A 14,865-nucleotide genomic window follows, 5' to 3' on the forward strand; every position below is an offset into this window, starting at 1 on the left:
GTCCTTTGGTTGATCTTTCCCCCTTACCCCCACCTTCCCCTACCTTCCCTCCAAGGCCCGACAGTCCAATCAATGCCTCTCCGTCTCTGGATCAGTCCTTGTTCATCAGTTTATGTTGTTCATTATACTCCACAAATGAGTGAGATCATGTGGTATTTATCCGCTCTCCAGTTCCATCCATGCTGTGGCAAATGGTAAGAGTTCCTTTTTGTTCTTCCTCTTCTTAAAGAATACCTTTCAGCATTTCATATAATGCTGGTTTGGAGGTGATGAACTCCTTTAGCTTTTTCTTATCCGTGAAGCTCTTTATCTGACCTTCTATTCTGAATGATAGATTTGCTGGATAAAGTAATCTTGGTTGCAGGTTCTTGCTATTCATCACTTTGAATATTTCTTGCCACTCTCTTCTGGCCTGCATGGTTTCTGTTGAGAAATCAGCTGACAGTCGTATGGGTACTCCCTTGTAGGTAACTGACTGTCTTTCTCTTGCTGCTTTTAAGATTCTCTCTTTGTCTTTTGCTCTTGGCATTTTAATTATGATGTGTCTTGGTGTGGTCCTCTTTGGATTCCTTTTGTTTGGGGTTCTCTGCGCTTCCTGGACTTGTAAGTCTATTTCTTTCACCAGGTAGGGGAAGTTTCTGTCATTATTTCTTCAAATAGGTTTTCAATATCTTGCCCTCTCTCTCCTTCTGGCACCCCTATAATTCTGATGTTGGTACGCTTGAAGTTGTCCCAGAGGCTCCTTACACTATCTTCGTATTTTTGGAATCTCTTTTCTTTTTTCTTTTTCGGTTGGGTATTTTTTGTTTCTTTGTATTTCAAATCTTTGACTTGATTCTTGGGATCCTCTTGTCTGCTGTTGGATCTCTGTAAATTATTCTTTATTTCAGTCAGTGTATGCTTAATTTCTAGTTGGTCCTTTTTCATGTCCTCCAGGGTCTCACTATACTTATTGAGGGACTTACTAAATTTATTGGCGGTTTCCATAAAATTCTTGAAAAACCTTATAAACGTGGCCTTGAACTCTATATCCAGTCGTTTGCTTTCCTCCATTTCTGCCATATGTGACCTGTTTCTTTGTCTCCGCATTTTGGCTGCTTCCCTGTGTTGATAGAGTGGCTTTGTGTGCTAGGTGTCCTGTAGGGCCCAGTGTCTCAGCCTCCCCAGTTACCTGAGGTGGACACTCTTGTTGCACCCCCTTGTGGGCTTTGTGCACAGTCTTGTTGTAGTTATGCCTTGGTTGTTGTAGGATCACTGGGAGGAATTGACCTCCAGGCCAATTGGCAGTGAGAATCAGCTGTGTCTGCAGTGGGAGAACTTCTGTGCTGGAGACACCCTTCTGGGGCAAGACTTGCTTCAGTGGGGTTTTGGTGCTCACTGAGTCTGCACCCTGAGTGTGTCCCTTATGGATCTGAGGAGTTGTGATCTGGATGGTCCCCCTCTGACCACTGGGTACAGTGGCTCTTGGATCTAAGGAGGTGCTAATTTAGCCTCTGCCTGAGGTTACCCAGCAGGAGCTATGAAGAGAACTGCAGATTCCCCTTTTTTGGATTTTGGAGGTGCCCTGATGAGGCTCAGCTGTGAAGCAATGCAAGCCGCTGTGGGGCCTTGGGCCTTCTCTTGGAAGTTCTGGGTCTGTCTGGCCCGGCTGCAGTTACGTAATTATGAGGTTGCAAAGGGCCGGGGCATTCATATGGAAAAGCCTCTGCCGCAGCCTGGGTGGGGCAGGGTCTCAAGGAATCAAAGGGCGGAGCAAGCAGCTATGGTGAAGCCTCAGCCCCGCCCTAAGGAGTCGCGCGTCTCAGTGTCCCGGTAATGGCTGCAAGCACCTCTGAGGGAAAGCCGCCCTCAAGTTCGCCCGCTGCCAGACAGTCCAGTTTCTCCCCGTATGAGTCCTGGGTCCCCAGAGACTTCCCGGAACCGGAGTTCAGAGCTGTCAGGAGCTTGTGACTCCCTCCAGATTCAAAAAGACAGCTGCGTCCTCAGGTGCCAGCCCCTTTCCGCGCGCGCGAGCCCCAGTACCTCTGCACTTTACTTCCGCAGCTCCTCTGGCTCTCAGTGTGCTTTTCTTTCCTTCTAGTTGTAGAATTTACACTCAGCCAGCCTTCCTGTAGTTCTGGATGATGTCTGTTTTGTGTTCCTAGAAGATTTTTCAATTGTTGTGGGAGGTAGCAATTTCCCGGTGTTTATCTATGCCGCCATCTTAGTTTCTCTGCTTTTATGCTTTATAGTTGCATTTTTATTGCTGAGCCAGTATTGATACTTTATTAACTAAAGTTCTTTGTTTATATTAGGGTTTCTTTGTACATGTCTTTGGATTTTGACAAGTTTATAATGTCTTGTATACACCATTACAGTGTCATTCAGAATAGTTTCACTGCCCTAAAAATCCCCTACGCTCTAATTCACCACCACCACCCTCCCACAAGCCCCCTGAACCCTTGGTAACCACTGATCTTTTTACTGTCTGTGGTTTTGCCTTTTCCAGAATGTCATATATGTAGTTGGAATCATACAGTATGTAGCCTTTTCAGATTGGCTTCTTTCACTTAGCAATATAAGATTTCTCTATGTCTATGGCCTGACAGCTCATTTATTTATCACTGAATGATGCTCTGTTTCATGGATGTACCAGTTGGCTTATTCATTCACCAATTGAAGGATATCTTAGTCACTTCCAAGTTTTCGCAATTATGAATAAAGCGGCTATAAACATTCATGTGCAGTATTTCTTGTGTGGACCTAAGTTTTAAACTCATTTGAGTATTTACCAAAGAGCGCATTTGTCTGGATCCTTTGTTAGAATTGTATTTAGTTTTGGCCCTAGCTGGTTGGCTCAGTGGATAGAGCGTTGGCCTGTGGATTGAAGGGTACCAGGTTCAGTTCCAGTCAAGGAAACATGCCTGGGTTGCAGGCTCAATCCCCAGTAGGGGGTGTGCAGGAGGCAGCCGATCAATGATTCTCATTGATGTTTCTATTTCCCCCTCTTCCTCTCCAAAATCAATAAAAATGTATTTAAAAAAAAAAGAATTATAGCCCTAATAAGTTTGGCTCAATGGATAGAGCGTCAGCCTGCGGACTGAAAGGTCCCAGGTTCGAGTCCGGTCAAGGGCATGTACCTTGGTTGCAGGCACATCCCCAGTAGGGGGTTTGCAGGAAGCAGCTGATCGATGTTTCTCTCTCATCGATGTTTCTGACTCTATCCTTCTCCCTTCCTCTGTAAAAAATCAATAAAATATATTTTAAAAAAAAGAATTATGTTTAGTTTTGTAAGAAACTGAAAACTCTTCCAAAGTGGCTGTACCATTTTGCATTTCTACCAGCAATGAATGAGAGTTCTCTTACTCCACATCCTCACCAGCATTTGGTGTTCTCTGTTTTCTATTTTCATTCTAATAGGTATGTAGTAGTATCTCCTTTGGTTATTTTTTTTTTAAGTCCATTTTTTTTTTTCTGATTAGGACCTTTTTAAAGTGAATAGGGAAAAGGTGAAATTTCAAAATACAGGTTTAGCTACTTTTTAACATCTTTTTTTTTTTAATATATTTTATTGATTTTTTACAGAGAGGAAGGGAGAGAGATAGAGAGCCAGAAACATCGATGAGAGAGAAACATTGATCAGCTGCCTCCCGCACATCTCCCACCGGGGACATGCCCGCAACCCAGGCACATGCCCCTGATCGGAATCGAACCCGGGACCCCTCAGCCCGCAGGCCGACGCTCTATCCACTGAGCCAAACCGGTTTCGGCTACTTTTTAACATCTTTAAAACTTTCATAGGAGAAGGAGGTGGGATATTTTGTTGAAGTGGGGTTTTTAACTTATACATTTGGCTTGTTAGTGATTATATCTACTCCCTTTTACTTGAAAAATGAGAATATAGTGCAATGTTTTGTGTATACTACTACAGATAGTTTTTAGTTTGGTCTTTGCTTAGTTTATTAACACTGATATGGCTTATTTTCCCCACAGCTTCTCTAAGTTAGAGATTGTAGGATCAGTTAAAGCAACTATTTTTAAAAGCAACTTTTATTAAGAGTAATAATAAGTGCTTTAAGTGCCCAATTTGTTATATAAAAAGTAGGAACGTTAAAAGACTGTAGATTGCATTTGATAGAGTGATATACAGCTTTGAAAACCCCGTCTGACCAGTATTGTCTGAGAATGTAGATGTGGTCAACAGGAATGAAAGCATTATGTGTTGCTATCTATAACCCACTTTTCTAATGCTTGCTAATTCACTCAGCTAGTATTGGTGTAGTGACTACAACATATCAGGCAATTATTGTGGTTGCTAAGGATGCTGTTATAAGTAAGACAAGATCTCTACCTCAGGGAACTCATAGTCTAACGGGGGAAACGGGAACAGTGTATGATAAACTCTGCAGGGAACGCATAGGAGGGCACTCACTTAGTCTCACCTTAGGGATGACTAAAGTTTTCTGGAGAATGTAGTTTCAAAATGGGAGCCTGAAAGAGGATGTTCCAGGTCAAGAGAAATAAAGAGAGAAAGAAACAGTTTGTGCAAAGGCCTAGGCTCAGAGACCATTGCAGGATATGCAGGTGGTTGTGTGCAGCTGAAAAGAGTATGAAAAATGTCATCATAGAAATTAAAACATTAGATCGTGAAGGCCTTTGTTATGAAGTTTGAACTTGATATTGAGAACAGGTCTTGAAAGGTTTTCTTCAGAAAAGTCATATGGTCAGATTTAGTACTTTGGTGATTTTCAGTAAAAGTCTTTTCAATACCCTTATCATCCATGATAACTGAGTACTGTCTGTAACTTAGTAATAGGACAGTGATGGCGAACCTTTTGAGCTCGGCATGTCAGCATTTTGAAAAACCCTAACTTAACTCTGGTGCCACATATAGAAATTTTTTGATATTTGCAACCATAGTAAAACAAAGATTTACATTTTCAACATTTATTTTATATATTTAAATGCTATTTAACAAAGAAAAATCAACCAAAAAAATGAGTTCGCGTGTCACTTCTGACACGTGTGTCATAGGTTTGCCATCACTGTAATAGGACATAGCACATTCCACTTTGTCTTCTATTGGTGCACATTTCAAAATATTTCCCACTATATTCTGAACTCCTTGAGGTTAAAGCTGTATCTCGATTGCATTATTCAAAATGCCTTATGTGTATTATACTTTTAATAAGGTTGTTGCAATGGGGGCAGACATCCGTTTGGGGAGGAATCGGCAAACTTAGATGCCAATTCAGACTGAATTCCCCATACGTTCTCCTTTCCGGCATAGACGAGACTGTTTTTAAATACTTCCAGAGAATGAAAATTCACAATATAGAGCATATATATCCTCACTGAATTATTGTACTCTTTCAGGAAAGCATATTACCAATAGTAAATATAAAAGTTGTTGCACAATGAAGGCTAAAATGGATCAAGCAAATGATGTTATCATCCCACCTCTAAATTCTTGCCTTAGTGAAAGGTATGATGAAGCTATTATATTAAAATACTTAAATGAAGCATTGACCTACATATGATATTTGTTTTTATAGAAATGCATCTAATTTTCACACATATTTTGGCTGAGAACTTGATAGAGGATCTTATATTTTTAAATAACCTCCTTTTAGGTTGAGTTCTTTACTATAATAATTTCAACATTAGGAACATTTACTTTGTTTTTCGTATCATGTTGAATTCACTGATTTTTCTATACTATGAAATTTTTAAGTAAAAATACTGGTGATAAAAACAATGCCTTTGAAATACCAGTTTAAATTATTTGCATACTTTGAATCACTGAAGAGAATATGATGCTATTATTGATTCATTTTACATAATTTTTAACTCAAAATATATAATTCCTGGCAGCTGAAATTTATGAGTACTTTATATATTTGAATGGCATTTGAAACAAGTTAGTGTTTATTTAATTCTTCATGAAAGGTTACATTTTTAAAAAAGTAATATAAAATATTATAAAGTGGTATAATTTTAATAATTGATATGCTGGGAGTCCTTATTTTTTCAATAAGATTAATATTTTTTTTTTGCCATTTCTGTTATCTCTTAAATAATCTGAGGGATTTGCTTTGTTTTGTTTTAGTCCTGGTATTCTACGGTGTACACGTGTGACACCACAAAGAGAAAAGTCAGGTATGATTAAAACCAAGGCTTTTTACTTTTTAAATATTCTAAATTTTAATAAAAATAAAACTTAGTAATTTTTTCCTTGTTTTACCCCCAGTGCTATGTGGAAGTTTATTTCATACACCAAAGCTTATGAAGGTAAATATTCTGCCCAGTTTATTTTTGTTATGTAGTGACAACAGTGATATACCTTTGCCCTGAAATTTACAGATCTGCACCTACGATCTCACAGAGGCATTCAATAAATGATAAACGGGAAAAAAATAAATGAATGAAAAATATTCTTAAAAAATATTCATCAGTGTCTTTCTGTGAAATAAACTATTTTCTTTATTTCCAGGGTCAGACACGGAAACATATTTCCGAAAGTCTAGGAGCTGAGGTGGACCCTGATATGTCTTGGTCAAGTTCTTTAGCCACACCACCAACCCTTAGTGCTACTGTGCTCATAGGTAATTCTATCAAATGTTTTTATAAGAAGGTAGATGATGTTGATATATCATTATCTCTAATGCTGTTAAAAAGAAAATATGAAAAAATAATTAAATAGTAATTAGATTAGATAATCCTGCCTTTAATAAATGTATTAGTTCAAAATAGTTTTATTCTGTTTAGTGCAGACCGTTATAAATCAGAAGTACATTAGATGGTATTCTATAGGATTCAGGTTAATTTATATGCAAACCAGGAATTTTTTTTTTATTTTAGCAAAAATGCATTCCATTTTGATTCATCTTTAGCTGGAAATTTAACTTTGCTTTGTTGTTGCTCAGATGCAATAATACAGGTAAAATCATGTTGAAAATTAAAAAGTGTTTAACATTTAACATGCCTTTAAGCTGTGTTATTGTCTAAATAAATGCTAAAGTCTACACTCATTAGCTTTCAAGTCATGACCCCACAGTTTCATCTGATTCTTCAAGCCTTTGCAGACAGTATTACCTTAAAGTCAGTATCACCAAACCATAATTCCCTACCACCTTGTGAATGGTACTAAGAAAGTGAGTAATATAGCTTAATCACTCTGTTGCTTGAACTTTGTAAACACTATACTTGAATCAATTCTGTTTCAAATGTGTCATTTAATTCAATAATGTATGTGTCTTTTGATGTCTGTCCAAAAAATATGTAAGTTTTTGTATGAACTTTAGTGTATGATGTACAATATGATATAGATCAATTGAATTTTTTCTTTTACAGTCAGAGATGAAGAAGCATCTTCAGCTGTATTTCCTAATGATACTACTGATGTACGTAAATATGACAAATTGATTATGCTGTTGCAATTGTTTATTTTAGAATGCCTTGAAAAATTATTTATATTGCATTTTTTTATTCCTTAATTTATGATTTATCTAAACCTTTAAGAAAGTCTCTAAACCTATTTCTATATGTGATTTTCTTTGACTTCCTATAAGAAACTCTGCTGTCTCTCTGTTTAAGAAGAAATTGGATATTTATGGATAGTAAGAGTTTATGTATTAGTAATTTTAAAATGTAACTTTTGCCCGGCTGGTGTGGTGTGTTGCTCAGTGGTTGAGCATTGACCTATGAACCATAGGGTCACAGTTCAATTCCTGGTCAGGGCACATGCCTGGGTGGTGGACTCAATCCCCAGTGCGGGGGCGGAGGGGAGGGGAGAGGAGATGTAGGAGGCAGCCAGCTAATGATTCTCATCATTGATGTTTCTATTTCTCTTTTCCTTTCCCTTCCTCTCTGAAATCAATAAAAATATTAAATATGTATATAAAAAACTTTTATAGATTTTGAAAAGCTATTTTTCTGACCACGATGAAAGTTTGAAGGAAAATGATAGGTTTATCCCTTCCGGGCCAAACAATGAAATAAAAAGTCAGAGAGAAGCTAAAAGTTATGGTAAGTTTTTATGTTTATTTGTTTTTAATTGACATCATTGAAGCATTGTTCCTCTTAAAGAAACAACATATTCTTCTCTCTTGATGACTAAAGGTATTGAGGGAGAAACTAACTTGATTTACATGAAATCGTTAAAGCATCATGTTAAGACGACTATTCAAGATACAGTTTTGACACAAAAACAAAACAAAACCCATTACTCAAAACTCAGAAAGATGAAGATTAATACTTATAAGTAACAAAATGTGAAAGCCTTGTTTTCTAGTTAGAGAGTAACTGTGGTTGCAGATACACCAAAATTACCTAATCATGTCATTGCGATATTGCATTTTTCTTAGTAAAATTACGTAATCATGTCATTGCAATATTGCGTTTTTCTTAGTAAAATTACGTAATCATGTCATTGCAATATTGCATTTTTCTTAGTATGTGTGTATGTCTGTATAAATGTGTATGAATGGATATCTGTGTGAGTGTGTAAAATCAGATTCTGCTGTCGGTTGTTGTAGGGCTACAAAATTAGTTTGGACCATCTGGTTTGATAAATCTTAGAATATTAAACTGTGTGTATATATAGTAGGATTGGGTGAATTTTAGTTAGGTAAAGCTGGTAAAGAAAGGTTATTGGTGATCGGAATATGAATTAAAGTCTGAGACATCGGAATTAGTCTTTATCAGAAGAACAGGAGAAGGGTGGGTGCTCTCCCCAAAATAGCAAGTACTCAGGAAAACCACTTAAAGGTTCAATTATGTGTTACACAGTACAGACTACTTCTATGAAAAAAGTTGTGACAATCAGATAAATTATATGTTTGTATTATAAAATGCTATTAATATGCTTCTGTTTTAAATTTTAACAGGATTGGGGGATCCACTGGGTAAAGTAAGTGGCTGCAAAGACCATTTTGGAAAGTCAGTGCCAAATGTCCCAGAAGATGAAGTACATGAAAAGGTTGGAGATATTTCTGAAGAAGATAGTTTTTCATTATGCGTTTCTAAATATAAAAAAAGAAATCTACAAAAAATAAAAAATGGCAAGACTAGGAAAAATATTTTCAGTGAAACAAAAAACGATGAATGTGAAGAAACTAAAAAACAAATAAAAGATAATAAACAGTCGTTTATATCCAAAATGGAACCAAATGACAGTGATCCATTAGATTCAAAATTAAGGAGTCAGAAGCACTTTGGGAATGGAAGTGGCAGAATCTCTGAGGAGGCTGTACAGTCTCCAGTCTTTGAATGGTCTCAGCTAACTCTCTCAGGTATAAATGGAACCCAAATTGGGAAAATATTGCAAAATTCTTCTTGTGACCAAAATAACTCTGAAAAAGATCTCATAAGTACAGAGAAAGAATGTACCAACTTTATTCCTTTAGAAAATTCTTTGCCACATATTTCAAGTGTACCAAAGACAGAGAAGATATTAAAGGAGGAAACAGTGGTGAATAAGAAAGATAAAGGACAGTGTCCTGAATTGCATGAAGATTCCACTCTTGTGGTAAAACACTCAGTATCTGAAACTTCCCTAATAGCTTCTCCTCTTCAGGGTATCAAAAAGTCTCGAGTCAGGATAAGAGAATCACCTGAAGAGACACCGAGTGCAGTTTTCTCAAATAACATGACTGATCTAAACTTTAAAGAAGATCCTGAAGCCTCTGAAGGTAGATTGGAAATAAGTACTATATTTTCCCAGAAAGAGAGTTCGTTATGTACAAGTTCAGTTAATAATGGAAGCCATCCAGTCACTATCAAACATACTTCTGTAGCTTTGAAGAATACAGGTTTAATATCCACTTTGAGAAAGAAAACGAAAAAGTTTATTTATACTATAAATGATGAAACATCTTATCAAGGACTAAAAATGCAGAACGATCAAGAATCAGGACTAACTAACTATTCTGCCCAATTTGAAGAAAACACTTTTGAAGCACCATCTACAGTTTTAAATGCTGATTCAGGTACCCTTTTGTGTGTTTGTGTGAATAATAGATACAGTTACATGGATGCTGATAAGTTCTCTTATTTGAATATGTGAATTTCTTTAATCTTTTTTTTTTTTAAATCCTAATCTGAGGATATGGTATCATTGATTTTAGAGAGAGAGGAAAGAGAAACATTGATGTGAGAGAGAAGCATCAATTGGTTATCTCCTGTATGCACCTGACTGGAGATCAAACCCACAACCTGGTTATGTGCCCTGACCAGGAATCAAACTCACAACCTTTCAGCGTAGGGACAATGCTCCAACCAACTAAGCCAGGGCTCTTTCATCTTTTTAAAAAGCATACTGCCTGTTTTCCTTCTGTAGTTTTTTAAAATCTCTATATCTTGTGCAGTTGACCCTGAACAGCACAGAAGTTAGAGGTGCCAATCCCCATGCAGTTGGAAATTTGAGTATAACTTTTTACTTCCCCAAAACGCAGTCATCCTTGATATCTGCAAGGAGAGTGGGAGGGGTTATGGGGAGGGGGGACAAGGAAAGGGGTGCTGTGGAGGCGCAGGGGCTGGTTCCAGGATACCAAAATCTTCAGATTCTCAAGTCAGTTCCTTATTATGAAATGGTATAGAACAATGCATACACTCAGCCCTCTGCATCTGTGGATTCCCAACCACAGATTGAAAATATAGTTTTCCATCCATAGTTTGTTATTACCTGTGGATGCAAAACCCAGAGATATGGAAGACCAATGGTATGTTTATTGAAAAAAAAATTCATATATAGGTGGACCTGCTCAGTTCAAACCTGTGTTGTTCACATGTCAACTGTATTCAATATCAGACAGTGTCAATATATATTATTTTTTTCATTGACATTTTTATCATTGTTATAAATTTTCTATCTTAAACATTGTTTAGGCCTTTGATACCAATGTTTAAAACCATTTCATCAAACTTGGATCTGTTTTCATGGTATGTCTATAATCATCACTCTTGAGACAGAACATCCTATATAATAAAAGCCTGGGTGGCGTCACACCCTTGCGTGATGCCCTCGCTCAGTGACGTCGCCACAAGATGGCCGCCATAAGATGGCCATGCGCACAGTGGAGGTGTGGCCCAGCAGCCACTCTGTGCAGTGAGGCCTGGGGGTCTCACAGCTCTGTGCTGTGTGGAGGAGGCTGGTCCCAGTGTCTTCGCCACCTCACGAGGAGGTGGTGGGTCCTGGTGGAGGAGGCGGGTCATGGCAGGGGAGGACAATTGGGGGCGATCAGGCCCCAGCAAGGGAGGGCAATTGGGGGCCATCAGGCCGGCAGGGAGGGCAGTTGTGGGCAATCAGGCTGGCAGGCGAGGGCAGTTAGGGGCGATCAGGCCGGCAGGGGAGCAGTTAGGGGGCGAATAGGCTGGCAGGCAGAAGTGGTTAGGGGCAATCAGGCAGGCAGGCAGGCGAGTGGTTAGGAGCCAATGGTCCTGGATTGTGAGAGGGATGTCCACCTGCAGGCAGTCGGACATCCCCTGAGGAGTCCCAGATTGAAGAGGGTGTATGTTGGGTTGAGGGACACTCCCACGCCCCCTGCACGTATTTCGTGCACCGGGCCTTTAGTGTGATTTATAAGCATCAAGAGGTTTACTGCATAATTTCTGCTTTAATTTCCAGTGTTTATTATATGCAAATTGGACAATTCTGTAAAAATGCTCTATTATGTATTTTCACTAAAGCAACTAAAAAATAGAAAAAATGCTAAGTTGAATAAAGTAGTGATTTTTTAAAAATCTTTATTCAGATTATTACAGATGTTCCTCTTCCCCCCCACCCCCCATAGCTCCCCTCCATCCGGTTCCCACCCCACCCCAGGCCCTCGCCCCCCGGCACTGTCCTCGTCCATAAGTGTAAGATCTTTGTCCAGTCTCTTTACTCACGCCCCACACCCCTTTACCCCAGAGAATTGTCAGTCTTTTCCCTTTCAATGCTCCCAATTCTCTTACAGTCACCAGTTTATTCTGTTCATCAGATTTCTTATTCATTTGATTTTTAGATTCACTTGTTGATAGATAGGTATTTGTTGTCACTTTGTTCATAATTTTTTATCTTTACCTTTTCTTTTCCTCTTCTTAAGGAATATCCTTCAGCATTTCATATAATACTGGTGATGAACTCCTTTAGCTTTTTCTTATCTGTGAAGCTCTTTATCTGACCTTCAATTCTAAATGATAGCTTTGCTGGGTAGAGTAATCTTGGTTATAGGTTCTTGCTATTCATCACTTTGAATATTTCTTGCCACTCCCTTCTGACCTGCATAGTTTCTGTTGAGAAATCAGCTGACAGTTGTATGGGTACTCCCTTGTAGTAACTGTTTTTCTCTTGCTGCTTTTAAGATTCTCTCTTTGTCTTTTGTCCTTGGCATTTTAATTATGATGTGTCATAGTGTGGTCCTGTTTGGATTCCTCTTGTTTTGGGGTTCTCTGCGCTTTCTGACTTGTAAGTCTATTTCTTTCACCAGGTAGGGGAAGTTTTCTGTCATTATTTCTTCAAATAGGATTTCAATATCTTGCTCTCTCTCTCTTCTGGCACCCTCATAATTTGGATGTTGATACGCTTGAAGTTGTCCCAGAGGCTCCTTACACTATCTTCATATTTTTGGATTCTTTTTTCTTTTTGCTTTTCCGGTTGGGTGTTTTTTGCTTCTTTGTATTTCAAATCTTTGACTTGATTCTTGGGATACTCTATCTACTGTTTAATCTCTGTATATTATTCTTTATTTCAGTCAGTGTATACTTAATTTCTGACTGGTCCTTTTCCTTTTTTTTTTTTTTTTTTGGCATTTTCACTAAGATCCTTGAAGGTCTCACTAAGTTCCTCAGAAGTTTCTAGAAGATTCTTGAGTAACTTTATAACTGTGGTTTTGAACTCTATATCCAGTATTTTGCTTTCTTCCATTTCTTTCATTTGTGACATGTTTCTTTGTCTCCGCATTTTGGCTGCTTCCCTGTGTTTGTTTCTATGTATTGGGTAGCTGCTAAGTCTTCTTGAGTTGATAGAGTGGCCTTGTTTGGTAGGTGTCCTATAGGGCCCAGTGGATAAACCTCCCCAGTCACCTGAGGTGGACACTCTTCGTGCACCCCTTTGTGGGCTGTGTGCACAGTCTTGTAGTTAAGCCTTGATTGCTGTTGGTATCACTGGGAGGAATTGACCTCCAGGCCAATTGGCTGTGAGGACCAGCTGTGTCTACAATGGAAGAGCTGCTGTGCAGGAGATACCCTTATGGGGCAGGACTTGCTTCAGTGGAGCTTTGGTGCTCACCGAGTCTGCCCCTTGAGTGTGTCACTTATGGATGTGAAGAGTTGTAATCTGGTATGTTCTCACATTGACCACTGGATACACTGACTCTTGGATCTCCAAGGAAGTGCAAAGTCAGCCACTTCCTGAGGCCACCCAGCAGGAGCTACAGAGAGATCTGCAGATTCCTCCTCTTTGTATCGAGTTTGGAAGGGCCCAGACAGGGCCCAGCTGTGAAGCAAGGTGCTGGTGCAGGTTCTTGGGCCTTCTTTTGATAGTTTTTGGGCTCCCTGACCCAGCTGCTACCTGTTTGACAGGTTTTAGCCTGAGAAAGGACAGGTCATTCATATGCAAAAGCCTCAGCTTGGGTGGGGTTGTAAATTGGGTGGGGCAAGGTCTCAGGGAATTCCCAAGGCGCAGCAAACAGTAATGGTGGCCAGTCAGTCTGCACCAGAGAGGTCCCATCGCAGGAAAAATGACCCCTGCGAACACCTTCGTCTGGAAGGAAGCCACCCTCGCTTTCCTGCCCTGATGCCAGACAGTCCAGTTTCTCCCCATATGTGGCTGGGTCCCCCAGAGTCTCGCCTGGAACTGGAGTTCAGAGCAAGTGGGCGCTTATATTTCCCTCCCCACTAAAAAAGTAGTGCACCGGGTGCCACCCTGTTCCACACCTCTACACCTCCTACCAGTCTCAATGTGCTTTCTTCTTTATCTCTCTGGTTGTAGTACTTCCACTCAGCCAGCTTTCCCATGATTCTAGATCAGGGGTGGGCAAACTTTTTGACTCGAGGGCCACAATGGGTTCTTAAACTGGACCGGATGGCCAGAACAAAAGCATGGATGGAGTGTTTGTGTGAACTAATATAAATTCACAGTAAACATCATTACATAAAAGGGTACGGTCTTTTTTTTTTTTTTTTTATTCATTTCAAACGGGCCGGATCCGGCCCGTGGGCCATAGTTTGCCCACGGCTGTTCTAGATGGTAGTTGTTCTGTCTTTTAGTTGTAATTTGGATGTGGTTGTGAGAGGCAGCAAGTACAGGTGTTTACCTATGCTGCCATCTTGGTTCCTCTCGTGATCTTTATTTTTATTGCTACATAATTTCCTCAAATATGTAGGGATTGCTGAGATTTATTGCCATATCTCTATGCATCCAGAGTGTGTACAGTAAAACTAGTTTTTTATTTCAGCAACAATTCATTTAATCAGTGGCTAAACTCTGTTTAAAAGCCAGTTTTAGTTTCATATGAGAAGATTTTACTGGGTTGGAATATCTCAGCAAGTAATAGGTTTGGTAGAACTGGAGTACAGAGGAACTGCTTGATATTTGGGTTAATTTTTATTTAAAAAGCCTTTAATGCTTTATATATGAGAATTAAAACCAATGAAACAGCAAATATATAGTAGTGATCAGTAATGAATGAAAATGAGATCAATAATTTTGACTTGTTAATAGGAAATTCAGAGGGCCTTTAATATTAACTGAACAGCCCAGCTAGTGTTGCTCAGTGGTTGAGCATCGGCCTGTAAATCAGGGGGTCACAGTTCAAGGCCTGGTCAGGGAACATGCCTGAATTGTGGGCTTAATCCCCAGTGGGGGACTTGCAGGAGGCAGCCAATCAATGATTCTCTCTAATC

At 39.2% G+C, this 14,865-nt stretch overlaps 1 protein-coding gene across 1 annotated transcript in view; it reads left to right on the plus strand.

Moving 5' to 3' along the window:
• The window catches only part of BRCA2 (BRCA2 DNA repair associated), a 77,456-nt gene that overhangs the window by 3,497 nt on the left and 59,094 nt on the right, over positions 1-14,865 (plus strand). Inside the window, exons 4-10 of the mRNA XM_081083568.1 lie at positions 5,356-5,464; positions 6,089-6,138; positions 6,230-6,270; positions 6,473-6,584; positions 7,333-7,382; positions 7,896-8,007; positions 8,868-9,968. Coding sequence (XP_080939694.1) covers positions 5,356-5,464; positions 6,089-6,138; positions 6,230-6,270; positions 6,473-6,584; positions 7,333-7,382; positions 7,896-8,007; positions 8,868-9,968 — 1,575 coding nt within the window. The remainder of the gene's footprint in view (positions 1-5,355; positions 5,465-6,088; positions 6,139-6,229; positions 6,271-6,472; positions 6,585-7,332; positions 7,383-7,895; positions 8,008-8,867; positions 9,969-14,865) is intronic.

This window comes from Myotis nattereri (assembly GCF_964212035.1).
Source record: "Myotis nattereri genome assembly, chromosome: 2".
Lineage (NCBI taxonomy): Eukaryota > Metazoa > Chordata > Mammalia > Chiroptera > Vespertilionidae > Myotis > Myotis nattereri.